This window comes from Astatotilapia calliptera, chromosome 7, assembly GCF_964374335.1.
Source record: "Astatotilapia calliptera chromosome 7, fAstCal68.1, whole genome shotgun sequence".
Lineage (NCBI taxonomy): Eukaryota > Metazoa > Chordata > Actinopteri > Cichliformes > Cichlidae > Astatotilapia > Astatotilapia calliptera.
Genome location: NC_137428.1, coordinates 20,956,971 through 20,982,261, shown reverse-complemented (window position 1 = coordinate 20,982,261; position 25,291 = coordinate 20,956,971). Strand labels below are relative to the sequence as shown.

General features: G+C 39.7%; 2 protein-coding genes across 3 annotated transcripts; both read right to left on the bottom strand.

The window, feature by feature from the left end:
• Positions 1 to 105: 105 nt before the first annotated feature.
• On the bottom strand, positions 106 to 12,489 carry znf532 (zinc finger protein 532). Of its 2 annotated transcripts, XM_026173570.2 has the most exons (11): positions 12,228 to 12,489; positions 11,270 to 11,622; positions 9,965 to 10,025; positions 6,245 to 8,580; positions 5,736 to 5,917; positions 4,149 to 4,325; positions 2,550 to 2,712; positions 2,062 to 2,376; positions 1,406 to 1,518; positions 1,030 to 1,159; positions 106 to 944 (listed from the first exon to the last, which is right to left on the bottom strand). In XM_026173570.2, the coding sequence occupies exons 4-11, from the start codon at positions 8,546 to 8,548 to the stop codon at positions 441 to 443; spliced, it is 3,888 nt and encodes a 1,295-aa protein (XP_026029355.1). In that variant the 5' UTR covers positions 8,549 to 8,580; positions 9,965 to 10,025; positions 11,270 to 11,622; positions 12,228 to 12,489; the 3' UTR covers positions 106 to 440. The 2 variants fall into 2 exon arrangements, with proteins under 2 accessions (XP_026029355.1, XP_080160309.1); XM_080304183.1 differs by lacking the exons at positions 11,270 to 11,622; positions 12,228 to 12,489 and having other exon boundaries at positions 9,965 to 10,311.
• A 9,396-nt stretch (positions 12,490 to 21,885) lies between these two features.
• On the bottom strand, positions 21,886 to 24,746 carry rx3 (retinal homeobox gene 3). Its single transcript, XM_026176912.2, has 3 exons — positions 24,322 to 24,746; positions 23,646 to 23,881; positions 21,886 to 22,797 (listed from the first exon to the last, which is right to left on the bottom strand). Exons 1-3 carry the CDS (start codon positions 24,581 to 24,583, stop codon positions 22,348 to 22,350), a joined length of 948 nt encoding a protein of 315 aa, XP_026032697.1. The 5' UTR covers positions 24,584 to 24,746; the 3' UTR covers positions 21,886 to 22,347.
• Positions 24,747 to 25,291: the final 545 nt, after the last annotated feature.

Sequence of the window (25,291 nt, the reverse complement as noted above, 5' to 3'; positions counted from 1 at the left end):
TCAAATCAAGTTAGCTGCGCTATGGGGAAGCTGAAGCTTCCCACAGTTTGATATATTTTTCTGACAGACATTCATTGGGCATTGAAAGTTTAGAACACTGCTGACTGTATGAGGATTAATCCCATTAGAATATATTGTCCATACATTATCTGGTCCTAGCAAGAAGACAACTATGGAAACTATTTCACATAAAAGGCTCTTCTAAAAAAGTTCTATGTAAGGCTTTAGAAACATCTTTACCAGAAACTTTGTTCAATTTCCTCAGACACGTTAAATGATCTTTGATGTATATCACACACTTTTTAGTTTGTATTGTATACATGTTATATACCACTGCATTTGCATGATGTACCTACAACATAAACACAGTCAGTGGAGGTACTGTAGGTTTAACAAGCTGTTTAAGTTGAATTGTGGAATGAGTAAAAAGTGTCTTTCTTTCACTTTTCCGCTGCACTTAGTCTCCTTGCCTTTATGAATGCCATCCCGTGTGTCCTCATGTGAGTGTTCAGGTTTCCCTCCGTTTCAAACATCTTCCCACACACCTTACATTTAGTGTTTGGTGTCCCATCGCTGTTCTCATCAGTAACATCGAACTGGTTCTCTCTTTGACTCTCCTCATCTTCCTTGCTCCGTCCGTTATATCGGCCAAGGCCTTGAGGCTCCTTCAGCCGGTGGACAATAAAGAGGTGTCGGGCCAGTGAGCGGTGGGAGGTGTAGCACAGGCCGCACTCTTGACACTGGTAAGATGAGCCGTCAGACTTGTGCTGAGGAATGTGCTCTTGGAACGCAGCAAAATCTTCAGTGGTGAAGCTGCAGACAGCACACTTGTGAACTTTGAGGATGTTCACCTTAAGCCTCTTCAGTGGCTGCGAGATAGTGCCCCTGGAGTTCAGCCCTGGATCTCCTTCATCATCTTCTGTCTTCCTTTTGGGGCTGAGGCTCTGTAAAGGACATTATATGAAAGTTAGCTCAGAGATGTCATGAAAAACAAAGAAGTGATTTCCTTCTAAAATTGTTCCACAGTACCTTTTCTTTGTCAGGTAAAGCCTCCATGTTATGAGTCTTTCCTCCTACATCTTTAACTCCATGCATCAGTTGAACGTGCTGATCCAGCAACACTCTTTTAGTAAAGGGCTGACTGAGAGCTGGGCAGTGCCTGTAAAATCACAATTTAAAAAAGTAAAAGCACATTAAAAAAGTATTTCAGACTTTACTACGTACAAGGCACATTGCATTGTTCTGATGCTGAACTTTGTAAACCTGTAAAATCCCTACAAAAAAATGTGAGTTGGTCATGGAGACCATGGACACAAATAATTTCTTACTTTTGCTCATTTACAGAGTGAGACTTGCTCAGGAAATGTAAGCATACACAAACAGTTGCAGAGAAAGTGATACTCACGGGCAGGTGTAGACCTTCCGCAAGCCCTTGTGTTTTAGACGATTGTGTCGGCAAAGGCTGTGGGAGGAGCTGAAAGACTTGTCACACTGTCGACAGGGGTGCTTTTTCAACATCTGCAGAGGGAAGGGAAGAATATCTGAGGACTAAATCATACAGACCTAGAGACTGTTTGGCAACTGCCTGGAAACCACCATTTGCTATGGAAAATGAGTATTCCCTACCAGCTGCAAGCGGTTGCTAGAGGTTGCTAGCAGTTGCTGTGGCATTGATTGCCTAAGCACCTGACCTAGGGTCAGTGGCCCCTAGTAACCACTGGATGCTAGGGAAAAAGGTGTAGTCCTGCACCCAGTGGTATGTAGTTGCAGGAAGTTGCCTTTTGTCACTAGGTGAAACTGCTTGCAAAGAGGTATGTGATGCTGCACTGCAAACCTCGTTCGGAGTTGTTTGCATGGAAAATGGTAACTACCATGAAGACCATTTGTCTTCAATTTAAAAATTTCCCCTTTTGAAACATGTTGGTTGCAGTGGCAATGTGCTTCACTAAGAAGGTGAATGCTTTCCATTTCTGGCTCAACTCATTTATCAGCACTAAGCAAATCTTAAAAACAATAATTTGGCAAATCTTAAACTTTCTTATGAGAGTGGCAGATATTTACCTTGCCATGTTCTCGCCTCATGTGCACCACAAAGAGCTCCCTGGAACTGAAGAGGCTATTGCAGTCTTTACATGTGTATCCTGAACTGGGAGGGCTCTTCAAGTCTTCTGAACAGTTACTGTTATTTTTCTTTACTGACAAAGCTGAAGGTTTCTTTTCTCCCTTGTTTTGACCGTTGATATTTCTACCATCTTTGTTATTATTACGGGGGCTCTTGCTGTTGGTGCTGTTAGAATTAGTGGGCTTCGTGCTCAGTGGAAGGTTGATCCCCAGGTTTGGCGGGCCCTCCGTGGTCTTCAAGGTTCCATGTATGGCCTGAAAATGAGCCATGTGGGCAAAAAGTGTAAAAAATCTACAGTCTGACATTTCTAAAGTACAACTCATGAGATTAATTGGAAGTTACGGTAAAATGTTTACTTTCAAGTTAAAAATATTCATACAAAAATTAATCCTATTGCACAAAAATCAAACTATATATTTTTGCCTACCTTAATATGATCCAACATGAGCTGTTTTTGTGCATAGTGCAGGGAGCAATCGGGACATTTAAACATTGAAACTTTATGATTGATTATATGCTGGTCAAAGTGTGTGTAGAGGAGGGACTGAAGAGTAAACACAGTATCGCACATGGAACATTTATAGATCATCCTGAAAGACAGACAGAGAAGTATTTAGGGATGGGAGCTGTTCAAATGCTACTTTTGGGTTTACATCATGCTTATAATTAATGTTGGTGCCAGTTCACTACATATAGTATGAAATATTCAACTTGAGGGACATTAAGGCCAAATGGGTCAAGGACAGCTGCTGCTGAGCGTATATATCATCAGAACTGTTAATGATGGGTGATGTAAGTAAGTAAGTGAAAGGTTACTGTGTGGAAAAAACAAACCAAAGCTAAGCCACCAAATCTAAAACGCACAAATCCTACTACTGATGAAACAGCAAAGATAATGAAAGGTATTGGACATGGGTATTGGGTTACATTGACGTGTGCTTGTGTCAAAGAAAGCTTACATACATTTATGTTGATGAGTAAACCATGAAAACAATTATCATATGGGTATATAACTGAGATTAATTTGAAAACCCAGCTCTGAAAATGTTAGGAATCTGTGTGAAATGGAAATACATGATAAATATTGGCTCATTTTGAATTTGATGGCAGCAACATTGGGGACAAAAGACTGGAAAAGCCTAACCCTTAAAACAAAAAGCTGGAGGAGTATCTTGTAACCAATTAGGTAACAAATTGGTAACATTATTTGGTATAAAGAAGTATCTTATAAAGGCAGAGTTTGTCAGAAGGTTCACCTATTTGCAAGAAATACAAATTGTGAAGCAGTTTTAGAATTAATTAATGTTTCTCAATGTAAAATTGTAAAGGCTTTTGAATATCTTAGTATTTACAGTACATAATATGATCAAATGTTCTGAGAATCTGGAGAAATATCTGTGCACAAAGTACAAGGCTGAACCTCAATACTGCATGTCTGCGATCTTCAGGTTGTCAGACTACACTGCTCATTTACAATGGACTTAAAACTCTTATTGGAAAAACATGGATGCTGCAGAAGAGAGGATGTCATTTGATTGGCAGCGCATCTCTGATAGTATGCATTAGTGCCTATGGAATTAGCACTAATGCACAACAGTGTGACTTCATAGTAGAAGAGTCTGGATGCTGAATAGACCTGTCTGCAGTCCAGACCTTTAACAAGCTAAAAATATTTGCCACATCATGAAGTTAAAAATAAGACAAAGAAGACCCAGAACTGTCTCCTCAGTTCCCAGATATTTTTAGACAGTTGTTAAAAGAAGTGGTAATTCTACAAAATGTTAAACTTGGCTGTGTCCTGAGTTTTTTGGGATGTGTTGCTGCCATCAAATTCAAAATAAGATAATGTTTTTCTTAAAATTGTACATTTTGTCAGTTAAAATATTTGATACATTTTCTGTGATCTATTGTGAATAAAATATGGGCTTATGTGATTTGCAAATGATTGTATTTTTGCAAAAATATTTTCAGAATTAGGTTCTATTTTACATATTTTTGATGATAGATACAGCATGTGAAGACCTACTTGGGCTCGCCTGCCTTCAGTCCTGGATGCTGTGTATATGCATGTGAGTGTGTTCCCGGTGCAGACTTGAAGGCCATGGGACAGAGAGGACATTTAAAGAAGACCTCACAGTGAGCACTTTGTATGTGGGACTTTAGAGTTGCGACATCAGCAAAGATCACACTACAGTGGATACAGCTGGAGGGACAAAGAATGGAGAAAGGAAGAACAGGTAAGATATTGACTCAAATTACATTTTATGAATCAATTCAGCACATTCTCCTAACAGAAACTTTGCTGATATGAATTCAAAATGGTCATTGACTTTGTGCCATCAAAAGTCCAGCACCTTAGTCTGCAAAAGACTCGTGTCAAACTTGGACCTGATTCTTGAGTTTATAGTAAAATATATGAATAAATATGCATAAATGTGTTTTAGGAGTTAAATATAAAGATTTATATTGAATATTAAAATACACGATAGTTAACTTAGGCCCCAGTCACAAAGGCCAAAAGACTGGCTGGCAACCCTTTAGCAACCATTAGTCATGAGGGAAAAAAAGCAGTTGCTGGCAGTTGATGTGAAATCAATAGCTGAAGCCCCATTTCTGCTGGACTAGAGACAGGTTGCCAGGACCACCAGGCAGCCATCAGTAAAAGTGTGTATTCTGTGAGCAACTGAGATGTGGGACAGTTGTAAAGTGAAATTGGAAGAATATATGCTGAGCTGAAAACCTTGTGATTTCAAACTTTAACCCAGGGTCCAGAGGTCAACATGAGGTTACCAACTATGCATGTGACTGAAGCTATAACTAGTATGTGGAAACAGCGGGAAATGACCAGCCTGACAAATCTCTCTATAATCACATTTTAAAGTACTAATTGAAGTAGAAATACAGATATCGTCACACAGAAATAGAAAATACATTTATATTTTGGGATTGTTAACCTCTGGTCTTGGGGATAAAAGTAAATTTTTTGTATATTGAGCTGATTTATGAATTTAAGTTAAAATTGAAATGTTCTGAAAGTGCATTTGCACATAGTGTCATGTCTATGAAGTTGATAGCACTCTTAATTGATAAGCAATTACAAGTCATATCAACTGTAAAAATATCATCAAGAGGCCAAGAATGTAATAAAATGTATTACATCGTTGCGGATTTTACCTTCATGGCCAACTGTTCTTTTAATAACAATTTGATTGACCAGGGTCATAATTGAACTGTAATTGCTCAAAGACAAACTTTTATTTTTAATGGCATGTAACTTGGGTGACTCCAACTGTGACAGTCTAATTTTTTCTCAGTAATTTTTGTTGTGAATAATATCACTTTTGGGGATATGGGATTGTCAAGCTGCAGATGTTTTAATAACTGTAATTAGAAATGACACTATAAGTGCCACTTTGAATGGAAAGCAAGAACAAGACACATTTTATTCTGTGTATGGCCACTTTCAGAAAATCATGGTGCAACGTGGCTTCATATTTTAGATTTCACACTATGCACATAAACATCTGGGTCTCAATAGCACATGTTTTGAAAAAGAAAAAACTATGTCGCATAACAGAAGACAAAAAAACAAGTTTATAAAGTTCTAACGCACCAGTAGCCGACTCTCCGAGTGTAATGCAGACAGTTTTTGGTCACATGTGACTGGAAGTGGACAGAGCGACAACTGGCACCACACTCAGGGCAGATGTAAGGTGATTTGTGCTGGTGGATCCGCTGGTGTGACAAAAAGCTGCACTGATTTGGGAGAAGCATTTGGCAAATGGTGCATGTTTTCTATGGGATAAAGAAAAGACATTAAAAAATTGACTTTTTTCACCTACTATGTTTAGAAAACTGCTTCCAGAATACATCATGTTATTTAACTAAAATATTATTAATGCAAATTAATATATACTGCAGATTAAATTATTTTTATATTTCTTCCTTACATGTATCTTGGCATTTACAGTCAACTATACACTCTACCCTTTATATAGAATGCCTTGTGTTTTCATAGCATGGTATTTTCTGCGGCTTTTGTAGAGATTTTGTCAAATTGACCGGAGTTGGCAAAAATAGCTTCCCTCACATCCTGTGGTGATTTACGCATTACATACACACCTGACTTCTGGGCTCCGATGCTTGTTGATAGTGCATTGCTAGTGAGTTGTCATCCTGGAACATTTCGTTACACTCCAAGCATTTTAAGCTGTGCCTGCAGAGCTTTGATGCATCATCCTCCAACGGCATGGCTGCCACAACAGGTGCACTGCTTGGAGCTGAAATCACTGCAGGTTGGTTCCCAGCACCAGATACCTTGTCTTGCATTTGACCCGCAGGCGCATGTGCTTGAGTGGTAGTGGTGGTGCCATTAACGCTGTGTGGTCCTGCAGCTGATGTACCAATCATCTGATCTGCAGGGATGGGTTTTAGGATTAGGTGTGAACACTGCATAACCACCCCTTTGTCTTTGTGACCCCTAGCATGAGACAAGAGGCTGCATTTGTTATAGAACACTATACTTTTGGCACAGTGGTTGCAGGTGACCTCGATCCGCACACTGCGGCGCTCGTAGTGCTGTGTCAGGCTCTTCTCAAGAGCAAATGAATCTCCACACTCCAAGCACTTGTAGCCAAGTGAGGGTAGAGAGATACAGGCTGAGGTTGGTGGGGAGAGGTTTGGGATGTACACAGGGACAGGATTCATGCTACTCAGGACTTTATTGAAGGCATCCACCACAGAGCTTTGAGAACTAGTGAACACTTGAACTCTAGAGACTTTCTTTGACTGCTGACTGGTGAGAATTGTCTGCTGTTTTGCTTGCTGTGATTGCTGATGTTGGGGCTGTTTGTACAAGGTGTGTTGGAGATCACAGGCAGCAGAGGACACTGTATGAGGCAAAAGGCTGAGGTTACTAAGATGGACTGTCTTTGGCACAAGTTTGGCATTTGCCAGACTAGAGGCAGGTACCATGACAGTCTGTTGTTGGATGGCATTAGCAGCTTTCAAGATAGCACTGCTGGCACTTTGTACTGATGCAGCAGGGATGACTGTTGCTTTAACCGTTGTGTTGTTAGCCAGCTTAAGGTTGATAACTTGGGAACCAGCTGTCTTGACTGCTGAGACTGGCAGGAATGCTGTTGCAACAGGTTTAATTGTCATTTGCTTGGTTATTTCAATTGAAGGTCCCCCTGTGGTGGTTAATACTGTGGTTGAAGAAATTGCACTAGGATTAGTGGTTGTCATGACAGATGTGCTGTTCTCTCTTTTTTTCAGACCCTCAGGATCAAATTCTGCAAGGACTCGGGTGACTGTACGCTTGATCTGTCCAGTTGAGGTTTTGATTGTTTTGATCCTGACCTTTGGGATAACTGGGGTGGTGTCTGTGTTTGAGGCAGGGGAACCTTTGCTGCTGCGTTCACTAGTCACACTAGAGGGGCTGTCTGGTTGTCTTGTTAGCAGTCTCTTTGCAATCTCCATGGCTGATTCCTGATCCTGTGGCTTCTCAGGGACTCTTGAATTTTCTTTGACCTGTGCTGGTTCTTGTTGTGTTGTAGGAGAATCCAAAGTACCTAAGTCTTCAGCACCAGCTTTCTTGGCACTTAGAGCAGCTATGGCTGCTATACAAGATGAAAGTTTTGTTGAGGATTTGGATTTGACTTGTGAAAGGCTGGATGGATTACCAAGTCCCGATGACTGCCCACCTTCTTGGCACTCTTTGCTATGAGACTTGGGCATTGTTTCCTCAAGTTTCCCTTCAGGTAAAGTTGGCTGAGAGAGATTCTTGAACTTACAACTTCTAAAAGTACCACTGTTATTGTTGTTAAGATCAGGCTTTTGGTCTCCATTTGTTTTGGGCTTGGAAAGACTTTCCCTTTTAGCAGATTTGGAGTTCCGCTCCCCTTTCCTAGCTGTGTGACCTCCCTGCTTGTCTCCTGGGTCTTCTACCTCAATTTTCTCATCATCATCAAACTCTTCTGTGCTGGAAATTGGGCTAAACTGATTGAAGGTACATGATTCATTGTTCATTTTCTGGCCTTCCTCTCTGGGAATTTTACATCCATTCTTCGTGTATTGAGCCCCAGTTGGTATTGTGGACACCAAAATATTATGAAGTCCATTGTGAACAGAAGGGAGTCGGGAATGGGAGTGGAAATGCCTACCCCTCTCTGATTCAGTCCCACAATGGTCACTTGTGTCTAGGTTTCGTGTGTTCTTCACAATGACACTAACACCTACATCATGTGCTGCTGAGGGGTGTTGGGCCTCATTCTCACTGTTAGTCACACCACCACTGGTTTGCTTGAGCTGTCCATCATGGTCATCTTGGTGGCCAGATTCAATAGCGGCTTTAGGATCCACCATGTCAGGGATGTCAAAGGCCGCCAGCAGGTCATCAAAGTCAGGCGTCTTCATATCTCCCATATTCCTGCTCCTGTTCCAGTGAGGTGATCACCCTAGAAAGACAAAGTATCAAAACATTTTATTATGCTGGTCTTGGGAGCTACAACCCTTAACTCTATTGTAATTGTTCTGTTTACAAGAGTGTGCAAGTATATAAGAATTCTGATCAGGTCAGTCATACAATGATGGCATGAAGCTAGTCTTAAAAAATTGGATACGGAAGAAAATGTGTTCCATTTATATTTGTGTTTGCTTCATACATTAAATATAAATATGTAGAATTCAGTCCTATTTCTGTCATAACTTAGTAAGTTCACTAACTAGTTTTAGACAGGTACACCAGGTTGTAACACACCATCCACATAGTGTGTAGATGTGATGCTGTGATGACATTAAAAGCACTTTGTTATTAAATAAATTAATAAATAAAACAGTAATAATATTTTCGTCAAAGTGAAATAAACTTAAAGTATACCACAGTGCTGATTATGTCAATTTTAGCTCTCGTCAAGAATTTGCTGAATTATGGAATTATGCCTCAACTATATATATATATATATATATATATATATATATATATATATATATATATATATATATATATATATATATATATATATATATATGATTTTCCTTTTTCAGTTGTCACTGCTCAGCTAAATTTTGTCTTGAATAATATGAAATAAAATGTTCACAATAAATTGGCTTAGTTAAATAATTTGTTTAAATATAAACAGGAACACTATGTGTCTGTTTATCATAATCAAATACAAATCAGGAACATATTCTTGGCACTCAGGTGAAATGTTTTGTGTTTTGAACATTTTTATTTTTTAGGAATCAGCCTTTATTTTTATTACAAAAACAATTTAAACTAGCTATGATTGGGCCTGTCTGAATGTAGCCTGTTATGAGTGTTGGGGACAAAAGGGACAGCTAAGCTGCTCTGCTTGTACGTGCAGCTGAATCAGTGCTGCTGTTTCATCCAAATCTACAGGAGCCAAAGTTCCACAGACAGACCCATATCCTTTAACCTGGACTTGGATTGCAAAATAAAGAATTCCCCATGTAATCCATATTGTTCGCTGGTGATGAAATGACAGAGAAAAGGAGAAATCTTATGGGGGGAGAGGGCAGGAAACATATGCAGTGAGGGAAAAAATGGCTGCTGAGCTGTGTGAAGCTGCAGCAGAGGGAGAAAGGCCTGGTGGAAAGAACAGCTATTCACAGCCATGACAGGCAGAACAGCTTGACGTAGAAACCAAGTGAAGGTTAAATGCAGGCAAATATGTCAAATACACAACATAGAACCCATCTTGACAACACCAGTTTAATAGACGTGCATTGTTAGCACTTGAAATCGACACAATGTGTAAAAGAGTACTAAAGTCTAATAAATAATAGAGGAAACATGCAAGTGAATCAGCAACTCCTCACCCTCTTGCCTCCGTCCCTCTCCAGCCACTAGCCAAACCTTCTTTCCTTCCTTCTTTCCATCCTGAAACAAACAAAGTCACAATACTACTAACCCACAAAAGCCATCCACCACCCCACCCTGCCTGAAAAAAAAAAAAGAAGAAAAAAGTCTTGTTTCTTCCCAGCCAGGCAAAGGCCCAGAATACAGGCTCAGGTTACATCCCGCGATCTGGTGAGTGATGGTGGTCTTGGTAAAAATCGTCCTTCTCTGCACCACTCGAGCACACAGACATGTAAACAGACAACAGATAAAGCATGCTCCTATGTGTATGCATGTGTGTGTATGTGTGAGGTAGGATCTAGGCTGCAGATTCTCAAGACTCCCAGCCAGCCACGTCCCACTGCACTCGTCCCTTCCCAAGTCTCACTGCTCCCCTCACACTGAGCTGTGCTTCGGCACGCTAGCGCTCGGACATCCAGCCAGCATTTAGCAGGAGAAGCGGGGTCTGTGCTTGTGCTATGGTTGAGCTGTGATGGTCTGCCATGAAGCAGCCTAGGCTATCTCTATCCCCATGGAGCACAGAGACAGCATTGTTCCTGTGAGCACTCTGACTGCCTCAAACCGGTTTCAGCTGGTTCCGGTCACCCAGCATAAAAGCCTTCTGCTGCAGACAGAAGCAGTGTGCTCACCTCCCAGGAAGCACTGCAACAATTCTCACTAAACCAGGTCCACATTGTCAAAGATTTTATAAAAGAACAAGGATTGAGCTATTACCATTTCACAGGTGGACACTAGTCTGGTTGCTTGCACAGCTTTGAAATCAAGCCAAAAAATACAAATAATGGAGAAGAATATGATGATTGGTTTGAACACAGATGTTGAAAAAAAAAAGTAATAGATGCCAACAAGACTTAAATGGTAAAATGACATCCAAATGAGTCTTTATGATAGCTGCTTACTAATGCACTGAGAAGAAGAAGGAAGTTTAAACAATAAGGATAGTAGCCAAATCTTATACTGCAACCTTGGCCTGTTCCTCAGACCCATCCCTCAGTACTTTACCCCCAATCATGATAGTAACCCCTCTGAAAACTGAAGACTTTGATGTGGCCCCTAACAGAATTATTCCTATCACTGTGATATAATGACAGGAAGTGTAAACAAAAGTAAACATGGGCAAACAGGCCGCACATGCACCTTCCTCCCAAAATTTAATCGCGTGCCATCCCCACCACCACATACACCCCCACAGAGACGCACAGGGACATAGACATGCACTGTCATGCATATATATATGTACATATGAAAAGGTAAACTTGGCATACCCTTCTCAGATTTTTTTTTCCCACTCTGAGAGATATTGAGTGGAAAAAAGTCTTCCTTTGGAGGCCTCAGCACCTGCCCTTACTCAGCCCCAACCACTTCAGCTTCCACCCTCCATCCTCAGCCCTCCCTTCCCCCTCCTCCCACTCTCCTTCCCTGGGTCAGTCCTAGCTTTCAGTCCCAGCCCAGGCCTCGTATTATCCTGAACCCCTCGCCACCACCACTACGGCCGTGCATGAAGGGACGGATGGAGTATTCAGCGGGCGAACCAGGCCTTTTGTCTCTGCCTGTGCAGGGAGTGGGGTGGGGGGAGGTGGTGAGAGGACTCTCCACTTTGGCTCTGAAACAGCAGCAGCTGGTGCAGAGAAAGAAGAGAGCGAGAGAGGGAGGCAAAAACACAGGGAGGTGGGGGAGGCGGAGAGGAAATGGAGGAAAAGGAAATGAGCGCGAGCGTATAATAAGTTTCTGATTTTGTGCACCGTGTTCATATATTTACGCTACAGAACACAAATATAAGTCAATAAATGATGTTAACACAGGATCACCGCTGATGTCCATGTTCTGATCCTGCACATTTTTTCCCCAGTGATACATAACACACAGAAACAAAATGTATAAATAGCCCAGGCCTCTGTTTAGGCCCAACTGTCGGTCTGTGTGCCGCTGCCACCGAGACTCTTGCCTGCGTTTTTGTTGTTAAACATTAAAGCACTGGCATTGATGGTCAAACAGCTGCCCAGCTTTTAACGGCACACAAAATATTCATGAGGTGTGACTGCAATGCAAAGGACGTCTGCAGACATGAGCTCAATCATCCTGATCTGATGATTCTTCTAGCCCACACAGCAAAGCACAGAAATAACATACCAATGACAAGCTAATCACAAGGTATAACATACAACATCGATGACAATACGTGTGATAAAATTGGTGCGCAAAATCAAATAGCTCATAACCTACCTGGCAGACTGCACGAAGAGGCTTTCAGCAGAATAAGACTGACTCTCTTTGGCCTGCTACCAGTCCTTGATACATCTGGCAGAGCCACCAAAGGCAGCCTCGAATGCTGCAGCTTAAACTAATTATCCTTCATTATGTAAGCACCATGCCAGATTTATTCGTCAGACAACACAAATGCATTTTTTACACTGAAAGGGGAGCTGGAGCTGAGAATGTATATTATAAAAAGGCCCTCATGGTTCCTCCTGTCTCTCTACACTGTGACAGATTCAGTGCAGGAGAGGAGGCTGAGGTTGCTCCCCACCCCCTAACACAGACAAAGTCACATGACGTCATGTTGTCTCCATTCATGCAGGGCATAAGAGGAGCTGCTAGAAGCAAGCCATCTCCTGCCCCACCAGATTTCCTGTTTGAGATATTATCACTTGAATGTGTTTTCCCAATGCTTTAAAGGGAGGCAGAAGAAACGCCAACAATGTATTCCTGTTTTGTTTGACACTTTTTCTTATTTCTATCATGTAATTATGGAGTTACATGATATAGAGTATATAGACTATTATAAGTGGCAGCTACAAAAACATCTGACTACAGTATCACTTTACAGTAGGTACAACTGGGTACTAAAAATGAATAAAGGACATCCTAGTAGATAATGAGTGCTTCAGTACTTCCCTATAAACTGTGCAGGATGCTGTGTTTTTCTTTCTATTCTTTTTTTTTAACTGGAGAACCAACTGGAAGATATGTTCAGTATTTGTTCATGCATAGTTCTAGATGAACTCTTTTATCTGCTTAATTTTTTCTGGATCATTTAGTGAAACATGGTTGTTACTCAGTAGTGTCTCATTATTTAATGATTATGTCAGCAATACTGACTGTTTATGTGTGCTGAAGAAAACTGAAGCAGTATACCTAGTAGATAGTATACTTTATTGCTTATATTTACAGTTAGGTCCATAAGTTATTGAACACAAGTGTTGTGATTTTTAGCTCTGCACACCACCATGTGGATTTTAAATTAAACTATCAAGATCCCATGAAGCGCAGATGTTTAAATTCAAGGTATGTTATACATAAGAAGCACTTGGTCAGGAGAAGACACGGAGTTTCATGTTCAGGAATAGCCTGATCCTTTATCATTTCATAACAAATTAACCCTATAATGTCATGTGAATGGGTGTGTGGCAAACAGAGGGTTGACCCAGATGCAGGACTTAGCAGACTGACATAACTCAAAACCGCAGCTTTGTTTTAACACTGGTAAAACTGTGCAGGAAACAAAAACCAAAAACAATATCTGAGCTGAACAGGAACAAACTGACTTGAGGCTAAGCAAACGGCATAAAACTCATACAGCATGAGGGAGGACACGAGAAAGAATAGAGGGAGACACAGACGATGTATACACCTTTATTGTCATATACAGATAAACAGTGTAGCCACATTTACCCATAATGAAATTCATTGGCTCGTGCTCCTCAGCTTCACATGAGCATATAGAAAGTGTGCAGTTATATTTAAGAAGAAAATAACAAGAAAGGAACAGTAATAATAATAATAATAATAATAATAACAATGATAAAGAAAAAATGAACAAACAAAATAATAAAGTATTAAATATTTAGAGAATTTAAGACAATTGTTGGTATTTACAGTTTGTGCAAAAACCTGTGCAATGAGCATTTAAGTGGCATTTGTTGAAGTGACAGTGTGCAGAGTAGTGAGTGTGTAATGGTGTGTGCAGAATGTCAGCAGTTCAAAAGCCTGGAGGCTTGTGGGTAGAAACTATCTCTGTGTCTGCTAGTGCGGGTCTGAATGCTGCTAAACTGCCTGCCGGACGGCAGGAGTGTGAAAAGTCTGTGGCTGCGGTGGCTGGGATCAGAGAGGATCCGCTGTGTTATACCAGACGAGACAAGGGAAGCAAAACTGAACATCACCCACATGAGACAGGAGACTATCAAAATAAAACAGGAAATAACACACACTGAGTCCAGACCAAGACAACTTGACAAACAGACATGAAGCTATGACTGACAAAAGGATAAAACATAGATTATAACAGGAAAATTAAGGGACAAACTTCTTTGACTCATTTGATGACTTATCGCAAGCCATCATGGCATTTGTATCAAAACAACCCACTGTAGGTTCCTTATGCAATAAAATGAAAGCAATATTGTGCTTTTGGCTTTCTGAAAAGATTTCAGAACTGTGACAAACACAAAGCAAACTGTTCATTTTAATGAACGCTGCCAAAAAGACCACCCTTTAAAAGTCAGTGTTCGTGACACCACTATCACACTGCTTAATGCGTCATATGACATGATGCTCACAGCTCAAAACTCATATTAAAATAATTATATACTAAGCTGAAAAAATACTATATAACAGTAATAACAAAAAATAGATTGTAGACTTATCAAACAAGTAAAATCAATAGTTTCATGCCTTTTGACATCACATATTATACTTATATTGCAACTCTTAGTTCAATCACAAATTTAGTCTTCTGTAAATTCACCCCACACTGCCATCTGCTGTTTAAAATCCCAACAAAGGGAGCGCAATATAGAGCTTTACAGTTGAATGTGTTAAGATTTTTTTTTTTTATGATAAACATGGTAGGGTATGGCAACCTGTGGTGAAGAATTGCCTTTTATGCTTGAAAATTACTAGTAAAACTTTCAAAGTTCACTTTATTCCGTCACAACCTATAATTATTACTTTCCAAATACAAAATGCTGATTGATGTGGACAATTATTCTTTCAGAGAAGTCATTTAAGTTGGTTTAATTATGAGGCTGAAAATTAAAAAAAAGAAAGAAAAAAAAAGGTGACCTCTAGTATAAGTGATCAAATCCAGGCAATCAGACATGAGTAGGTGTTAGTGAATCGTTGAATGAGTTAATGAAAACCTCCTTCACTTCTCAGTGTGGGGTAATCCAAAGTTCATACTTTCACTAGGTGGTAATGTAATTTCATTATGTTTTTTTCATCTTGTTCCTTTTTTTGTTGGTAAAATGTTCCAAGTGAGCAGTTACAGTAAAAAAGGTGAAAGTGATAAATTAAACTATGGCTTTATGAATGATTTTACAGAATAACCTCCAACTGAACCTTGTATTTCTTGCATCTTGCATATTCCTGGTCTTTTTTTTTACATTTTTCTTTCTGTTACATGAGCTTGTTTTCTTCCATAAAAATAAACCAACAAATATTTGATAAGACGCTGCACTGCGCGTCCTATCTGTCGCTGCCCTTTAAACATAGGTGACTCATCCTGCTTTGTTAAGGTCATTCTTGAACGAGGATATGATATTAGAAGCCATACGCACTCGAATTTTCTGCTGGGTTGTGTGTGGACTTATCCAGGTGGAACCCTTAGTCTTTTCAACACAAAACTGTATTTCCCTGCATGGAGTCCTTATCTGTCCTCATCATTTCTGTACCTCCAGCAATCTGTATGTCAATAAAGTCATGAAAGGGATCAGTCAAGCACGAGAATTTCACACGGGTACATACGTGGGTGCCTCACTGTGTTTGAGGACTGCCTAATTCACACTGCTGACCTTTCCGTGCTCTGCAATAAAGTGTGCCAATAAATTAGTTGGACTCTTCATTAACAAGATGGCAGATGTAAGTAAGCACACAACAGGTGTCAAAATATTCATCACTCTTATTCATGGCATCTTGTAAGAGCCGTTGGTTTTATTTCATGTGTGTGCATAATTTTCTGTGATTTGAAAATAAAGCGATAGTTACAAATTGTTAACATGCAGAAAACGTGAAGACAATTCGGTGTTGTGCAAAAGGAAGAAGTAAAAGTTGAAGGATTTCCTCCTATGTTTTAGCACACAGTTACTAATTCAATTCAATTTTATTTATATAGCGCCAAATCACAACAAAAGTCGCCTCAAGGCGCTTCATAGATACAGAGAAAAACCCAACAATCATATGACCCCCTATGAGCAAGCACTTTGGCAACAGTGGGAAGGAAAAACTCCCTTTTAACAGGAAGAAACCTCCGGCAGAACCAGGCTCAGGGAGGGGCGGCCATCTGCTGCGACCGGTTGGGGTGAGAGAAGGAAGACAGGATAAAGACATGCTGTGGAAGAGAGACAGAGGTTAATAACAGATATGATTCAATGCAGAGAGGTCTATTAATACATAGTGAGTGAGAAAGGTGACTGTGTTAGAGTAGTGTGCGTTTTGTGCTGCTGTATTTGGCTCCAGTTGCTTGTGAAAATAATTCCTATATTTGCATTTCAGCACATTCATTTGCTTTACTTTTGGATTGTATTTACATTTCAAGGAAATTCCCTTGAAAATATAATATTTTTTAACACGTTTTAAATTTACAATTTTTTAAAATATTTTTAAAAGTGTGTGATGTGTCAAATAACTGTGATCTGAGTATTGACCAAACTAACCGATTACTACAAGCAAGCAACCCTAATCTGGTAAAAGCTGTAATTTAATATTGTAGGTCTAAATAAATGCAGTTTTGAAGCACTAGGGGAAAAAAATCTTCAAACAGTAACCAAATGAAAACACCCCTCCCTACACATAAGGAGTTTTCCTCGGTTACAGGTGGTAATAGGAGTCATGGATAGCCATTATTTATTTTTTGTGAGCTGTTTTTGTTTTTTGTTTTTTTTGCATCAGCATGTTTGTATTTTATGCCGCCACAACTTAGAAATTGCTCTATATACTATTTAGACTATTGAAGTAACTTTTTTCATTGGGAGTTTGTGATGCAGAACTCCCAGAGTAGGAGCCACTGGCATAATCTATTATGGGCCAATACTTACAGGGACTTACAGGAGACAGATTTAAAGAAGTAAACAAGTAAGAGTAATATCCTCATTTCCTATTAGCCAAAAGAAATAAAGACATTGACTGATAAGTATCCATATAGTGTATTAAAGAAGAAGAAAGGTTTCCTTTTCTGAAAAGAGAAATCTTTCTAATGACCAGCAGGGGGCAGTTTCTCTTACTCTGAAAAAAAAAACAAGTCTCATTGTATAGACTGTGTACAACACATATAACTGTGTATAACAGTTCTCACATGTGATGTACTTTATTACCCGAGTAATAGCGCTCTCTGAGGTAAGAAATATTATTAACATAATATCCTGCTTTCTGGGGTTATTGTAAAAACTGTATACTTGAGGCATGAAGAACGCTGCCATATTGGAAAATACAGATTTATGGTGTCTTTTTATGTCATTCTTATACAGAGAGAAGGTTTCTGGGAATTTAAACAGTGCAGAGCCCATGGAGATGTGTTGTCCTCCAAGAAAACAATAGCGCATTCCAGCAGACAGCTGCAACGTGTAGATCTGCATCTGCAAAGCTATGGGTAGCAATAAAGGCGGTATGCTGGAGCCTTAACACGCTTGGCTAAGTGAGGCTACAGTAACAATGAAGTTGCAATGTAAATGCCTTTGGTTGTTGTAACAAGGAGCAGGTCTGCAACCACTTGCAGTCACTTGCAAGTTACTTTGGTCACTTTAAAGATGACATAAGATGAAATCAGCCTGCTATAATTTTCTGACTTGAATAATGCCATGTTGGCAGTTACATGGTGTCTGTGATAATATGGCGAGTAACTGTGATAAATAAGGGAATATTGCAAATCTGTTGTTTTCTGTTGCAGAATTGTTGCCCTCCTACACAGAAATTCACATTAATTGCTGACATTCAGAGACCAGTGAGAAATGTGTAGATTTAAAACAGAAATGTAGAAATTGCTCCACAAATAGCAAAGTATTTACTGCAAGAATTCAGCTGCACTTTAACTGCAAAGCAACACAGGCACTGGACAACCTTTGAAGACAGGCTGCTACCCACCGGGCAACATGTTACGTCACCCTTTGATCAAAAGTTTCCTGCTGCAAGTACCTGCATTTGGCTTGCAAGACCAAATAAATAAATAAATAATAACAAATGCAATGCATTGGCCAACTGGGCAACCAATGATTTTTCACAGCCCATGTATTTTGACTGTACTGTGACATGTGACATGTTCACATGTGTATTTGAGGTCATATGCGTGTGAAAGTTACCAATCACAGAAAGGAAAGCACTTTTATGTTATGAGGATTGAACTTTGAGGGCGAACATACCTGCAGAAGTCTTCCAACACTTGCTAAGTGGAAAATGTCCCACTAACGTGGCAGAAACTTTTCAGAGTGTGTGATTTACCCCCGCCTGCTGTCACTTGGCAGTAGCATCAAAAACATGTGAATCAAACAGTAATATGTAATACTCTTATTCATATTTGTGCCGGTAGTGGAGCGTAACCAAGTGTTAAAACATTGAAAACTGTGCTTTGGAGCCAACTTTTGTGCATTTATTCTCTGATGTTTATGTTTATTTGGACTTCTTCGTCTTCGTGGTACACTCCATTGGTGTTTCATGTCCCCTTAAAGACAACATTTCAGCTAATCAGTTTTTCAGACGTGCACAAAGGACACCAGCGGGGAACATTGAATTCCCCTTAACAGTTTATAGGCAGACCTTTACATGTGAAATATTGCTTGCTTATGAATGTTTAATTTCGGTTTGACAGAATCTGAGCAAACAATTTCAGCCATGAAGCGTTGTTTTAAGCAGAAAAAGTGAGTTTAATTCAATTTTACACTGATTTCTAAGAACTGTCCATTATTATCATCACAGTCATGAAAAGTGTTTTGGGCAAAGGCCTAATGATTTTCATATTCAGGCTTTTTTTCTGCTACTATCTGCTTCTTTGGATCAAGATTTCAGCTTGCATACAATGCATTTCCAAATCTGCATATGAAGTACAAGTAACTCCAACAGATCAGTCGTGATGTATCATTTAAATAAAACACATAAAATGTATGGATTTTCCCTAAAATGAGCCACTCAGTGGAAATGACTCATTTCTTTTACGTGAAAACCTCCCTATTTCATTTTGTTAGTATTATTTTTTTATATAGTGTAATGTACATGTAAATGACCCAAAGAGTTCTTCAGTCACAGCTTTTCCTCACATGCTTATTGAGACAGAGGCAATTACTGAGGTCTCGTCCATCCGCGTGAAATGACGTTGACATCTTCTGCAATCACCCAGCAATCTCTGGGCAAACAATAGCGATCGATAATTACAGAGTATAGATGATAATTTGTCATCATCACTTTCTCATTTTGGCACCAGCGTCGGGCTACTTAAGACACCCACTGACGTACGGCTGTGTCAGGAGGGGCATTTAACTTTGAACCGTTAGCCATTCTTATCAAAGGCGCCGGGAGTGGAACCTCAGCAGGTTTGCAACTGGACAGCTGTTTCCAAACTTATCGGCTCACGCGAATAAAAAACGAGTATGGTGGAGATCTTCTAAAGATAGATCAAGCCGATTAACTGTAACTTAAGGACTAACATACGTTGGGTGTTTTGTTTTTGTTTATATTTACGTTTATATTTTCCGACAACATGGGCGGAGAGTGCTTATGGTATTCATGGACTTGCAGACCCGTGTGGCCAGTTCTTATTATTCTGGCTACTGTACCGTGTATTTTGAACTGCTCAGAGAGCCCTGCAGCAGTTGTTGGGAAAATGTATCCACGAGGCAATCACTGGGCAGTAGGTAAGGAAACCGTCACACAATCTGCTAAAAAAGTATTTCGTGCAGGCAAGTTAATATTACTTTTTGTTCTATGTATTTGGCGATTATATCGCAAGGTTCGCAGGACTGTTCACTCTTCGAAACAAATACTCATATTGATAATAGCCTATTTATTACAATTGTAATAACCCCGGGTCACTTCAAATCATTCATTTGTTTTCTGTTGTTATAAATAAGTATGTTTTAGTCATTCTCTGCTGCTAAGTTATATATACTGCTGCTGCTGCTATATATATATATATATATATATATATATATATATATATATATATATATATATATATATATATATATATATATATATATATATATATATATATTATAAGTTACACCAGGAGGAATGAGCACTTTGCAGTGAGAAAAAAAATGCTTTGCACACATCAACACTTGATTGCAGTGTAATTTCAGAAGATGCTCTAGAATAGATTCTTCAGAATGCTACCTTTTATTTCCAACTTCCCAGGTCACTTGATGGGAAAGAAGAGCATAGAGGAGGAGCAGGAGGTAAACCCTGACAGGGACTACCTGACAGCCCTAAAACCAGCCCGGCTCACACAGCATCTAATGCAGGCTCTGATGCAACCAGAGAATCCAAATCAGATGATGCCTCAAACTGCAGACAGGCTGCTTCAGCGCCACTGGAGAGAAGAAGACAAAGAAAAATATCTGGCAGAGGTATGTGTGTGGAACAGATCCTCAATTATCAAGTGATCCAATGTTACGTCTAATCATGTGTACATTTCCAATGTAATTACTACTTTATAGATGTCAGACCTGCTTCTTCTGGCTTTGAAACTGCAAGACAGTGACTCCACCTGAATGCAAGATGAATTTCTGTTTTTTAAAAACAATCATCATTATCAACTTAAAGTACTCTATAATCACATATCCACACTGTGTATTTTATTCTGCTGTAACAGATTGTTTGTTTCATCACTAATCTTGGTTTCCTGTATGCATATCATGCAGCGTTTTGATTGCTGAACGATCTGACAAGGTTGTGTTACATAAGCTGAGAATCTGAAATAAAATGGGCATTGTGATAACTGCACTGTGGATGTCAAAGCATGCTTTGCATGTCAGAAGTGTCCTTTGCCGTTTTTTCTTTTTTTCTGAAATTGTTAGCGCTTTTGAGATTTACTTCACCAGTACAGTAACCAGTTTGTACCACTAGGTGTCGCACAGCGTCAATCTAAGAGTGCTTTCATTTCCAGCAAATAATCAGGTGGATTGTAAAATGTTGACATAATCACGACTGCAGACGAAAATGGATGATCACACTTTCTCATTAGAAGGAAAAAACGCACAAGTGAGTGTGTTTGTGTGAGTGTGTTTTGCGTAGTTGGATTAATGATAATTATCATCCCTCTGGAGTTGCAGACAGAAGGAAGTGCTAATTGCAGCAATTTGGTTTACACACACACACACACACACACACACACACACACACACACACACACACACACACACACACAGTTTTCTCTTAAAGCCAGAGGAAAGTTTTCACTCTGCTTCTTTTTCACTCATTTGTTAAGGATGATTGGCAAACAATAGAAGTACAAGCCACTTTCACCCCCATTATGGGTTTAATCCCAGGAGCGAATGGGATAAAGTTTACAGGAGTTAATGAGGAGGAAATAAGTGGGTTGAGGGACTCATTCTCCTAAACGGAGAGAGAAAGTGGGCGAGTTTAAGCCTGTTGCATGTAACAAACCTGCCATATGTTTTTTTTAATAATTCAGAAGCATGAATATACTTAGATTCACAGCAGGAATGTTTTTTATTTAAATAATGCAGCTCCCTGGGTCTACTGACCTTTCACCGCTGTACCGGGCTAATTTTTAACATTTTGCATATAACATGTGCAGATTTTTTTTATCTTTACACAAGTGTGATACTGAAGACACCTCTGCAGGTAATGAATGCATTTCCTGATGGAAACTTAATCTACCATCATTTCATTCTGTCAGACATCTCAAATTACGCATGAAAACGGGAGAAATCGTAAATTTGTTAATGTATTTGTACACAAACAATTTATTGCATAAGGAAAGTAATCCCATTTGATACATTTATTTTATGATTCAGACTCAGAAACAAGTAAAGATTTAAAATGCTCCTTTTATCCATTTACAAGAGGAAGCATAAACAGGCATTGGTGAGTTTTCAGTAGGCTCTGTACTTGTTCTATTGGCAGTAACACTGGATGAGATGCGGACTGGGCTGGCTGATACAATGAAACAATTTAGAGTGAAGACAAAGGAGAAGAGACGGCTTCATATTTACAGGAATTTCACATAAAGTGTCACAATTTTTCCACAAAGTTGTACGTGTGGATGTCTTGAATTCCAAAGGGCAGCTCGAGTTGTCAGTCTTTAAAAAAAAAATACAATCCCATCATGAAAATGAAGCCAGATTTCTCCAAAAAGATTCATCATGATGTGTTCAGGGGTCTTAAAGTCCACCCAGCATCACCATGTCTTCCCAATAGACTGAATGTGCTCCTTAGCCTTCATCCTCAGTGAAGCAATACTGGAGTTCCTCGGATCAGCTGAGCACTGGTATGCCGGGGGCGGCAGGCACATAGAGCTGATGTGAGGCAGGTGAGAGCTGTGTCCCAGGGCTGGGGAGTTGAGGAAGGATGAAGGCAAGGAAGAGGGCAGGGGCGGAGGAGGAGAAGGCGTGTAAGGGCCTGGGAGGCCTTGCGAGTTGCTGACGAAGCCCGAGAGCGACTGCAGCGAAGTGGAGGTGGTGATCGGGGTGGAGAGCCAGGGCTCCAGCTGCAGCCCAGAGCCCAGAGAGCTGGTGGGAGAACGACTGAAAGAGAGCAAAGACGAGGAAGGGGTATCCTGAAGCTTGATGGAGCTCACCTCCAGCTTCTCCTGTCGACGCCACTTGGCTCGCCGGTTTTGGAACCAAACCTGAAAATATAAAGATTTTTTTTTAATCATCTGTCTATCTTGATAAAACATTTCCCTAAAAGTTTGATTTATACCCGAAAAAGGAATGACGTCTATGAATCGACCCAGCAGCCAGTAGAAAAGCAGAAAAACACAACTTTTAGGCCCATAATCAGTCATAAATGTAAACTGTAACCTCTATAATTTAGAATGTGAAATAAAATACTGCAGGAAAGCATTTGAACATGAATGCAGAAGAAAGGAATTAAATATAGTGTCAGTGGAAACTTTTTGATTCCAGCACTTGGCTTGAGCTGTGTCGCTGCACAAACAATAAAGTGAAACTGATTTAGAAATGGATTCAAATTCCATTTTTCAAATTTCTTTTAAATGTTTAAAAAAAAAATAAAGACAAGTTCAACATTTATTTATTAATTATTTTGTTTAATTTTATAAATTTGATTCCTATTTCGCTTGGTTACAATTCAAACAAATAAATAAGCATTTCCTCTTAGATAAAAAAAAATCTACTGTGGTCACTTTTATTAAACATTTATGATCGTTTTAATATTCCATCATATTTACCATATTTATGATCTTATATTGATCATAGGCATGAAAAAGTAATTTTTTGCAAATCAAACGAACACGTCGTTTCTCTACATTTCTAAAAGATAATATAAATATTCAGAAATATATAATAAATATATTAAATTTAATCTAAAAAGGTCTAAAAATAATAATTTCTTTAGCCTTATAAGCATAGGAACCGTCATCATTATGGTTTGACTTACAGGCCTAACGGTCTTCAATATAATAAAAGGTACTTGCAATAAAATAAAACAAGTGGTTTTGCTTCGGGGACATACCTGCACCCGGACCTCGGGCAGGTTCACTTTCAAGGCCAGCTCCTCTCTGCTGTACACGTCCGGGTAGTGGGACTTGTCGAAAGCTCTCTCTAGTTCGTGGAGTTGGAAGGTGGTGAAGGTGGTCCGGTTCCGTCGGTGCTTCTTCTTGTGGCTTTCGTCGTCGGACAGTTTGCCGTCTCTGTCCGGTGAGTCCGGGCACACGGAGGCTTCGCCGGTGCTGCTGCCACAGCACACACCTGTGAGGAGTGGAGGCGGTGGAAGAAGTCAAACACCGGGACTGGAAGTTTTAGCCGAGTTAAAATTCGCTTTTCAAAATAAAATGGTAACTCCACTTTTTCCAGTCCAGTGTGGCTTTTATTAAAAAAATTATTTTACTTTTTTTTCTTAGATTTGTTTAAAATTTTTAATGTATTTATTTAAACATTCATTATTTCATTTGTATTTTTGTATCTCTCCTTTAAAAAAAGAAAATAACCTTTTAGACATTTGCACCAATATAAAATACATTTTGATTTCCTTCTGGGTAAAAACCGAATTCAAAGTGTTACTTTATCTGGAGTTTAAACAACTTTAATCCAAACTAAACCACAGGATGCCTGCATATTTTCAGCATACTGTTTTTGCACTCAGATTGACTGACGCGGGACTAAATGTGAAGAAAACCGAATTTACTTACTGTCACAACTTTCCGAGTAATGGTTTTTTTTCGTTTGGCTCACTATCCCATTCCCGTTGCGCTCAGCATCTTTGACCTGGACTCTTTCCATTACGTTATAGGAGGCTGACTTGTGGAATATGGTGTCTTCTTTAAATCCCAGTATAGCCTCTATGCTGTGGACTGTGGACGGGTTGCTCCCCGGGTTCTGGACGCAGCGTGCGGAGGGAGACATGCGCTCATCCATCATCATTACTTGGGTAGTTGATCCAAGAAGCCACATTGGTTGATAAGTCCAGAAAAAATATCCAAAAGTAAAATAATAATAATAATAACAAAACACTCTGACTTCTTCACAGATAATATTACCCCTTTTGATAAAGTTGTAGCTCAATGTCGGGCGACGTTGGAAAACTTGCGCACAACACCCAGGTATCTTGCTCGGTGGTTGTGGAGCATCTTCGGAGCCGGCTTTTAAAGTAGCTCTGAGACCCCCTGCTCATGCGGCACCCCCGCTGCACGTCATAGAGGGGACGTCCTGTTGGATTTGGCCCTGCTGGATTTAGGGGTGGCAGTGCGACGACCACTGCGGGCACCAGCCTCCACACCCTCCCTAACTCCTCCCCGTCACAAGTGCATGAGTCGGTGCTGGCTCTAAACCTACTTACATAAATCTTAAAACCATCTTTCCACTCCTCCAGATGTCATGTTCATGTCAGTCTGTGGGGAGGGGGAAAGAGAGGGAAGCTTAGGCCCACAGATTTAGGTACAACAAAATCATAATTACAAGATTTCTGGTGAGGACAAGGATTGCAAGATGGCAGCTTAATATTTAATCAAAGCGTCAAGATATTGTTGCCAAAAATGAAGAGACGTCCCCTTCAGTTTAAAGATTATTTGCTTTTTTGACCCAAAGAAAAGGTCATGCACCAACTGACACACGACTGAAAGCAACTTAAATTATTTAATACACTCATTAAAAACCAATAAA

Excerpts from the sequence above, each read along its gene's own strand:
- znf532 (XM_026173570.2), bottom strand. The coding sequence starts at position 8,548 with ATGGGAGATATGAAGACGCCTGACTTTGATGACCTGCTGGCGGCCTTT. Across the intron at positions 4,326-5,735 it reads ACTCGGAGAGTCGGCTACTG|CTGTATCCACTGTAGTGTGA; the intron begins GTGCGTTAGAAC and ends TTGTCCCTCCAG. Across the intron at positions 2,713-4,148 it reads CTGAAGGCAGGCGAGCCCAA|GATGATCTATAAATGTTCCA; the intron begins GTAGGTCTTCAC and ends TCTGTCTTTCAG.
- rx3 (XM_026176912.2), bottom strand. The coding sequence starts at position 24,583 with ATGTGGCTTCTTGGATCAACTACCCAAGTAATGATGATGGATGAGCGC. Across the intron at positions 23,882-24,321 it reads TTACTCGGAAAGTTGTGACA|GTGTGTGCTGTGGCAGCAGC; the intron begins GTAAGTAAATTC and ends CACTCCTCACAG. Across the intron at positions 22,798-23,645 it reads TGCCCGAGGTCCGGGTGCAG|GTTTGGTTCCAAAACCGGCG; the intron begins GTATGTCCCCGA and ends TTATATTTTCAG.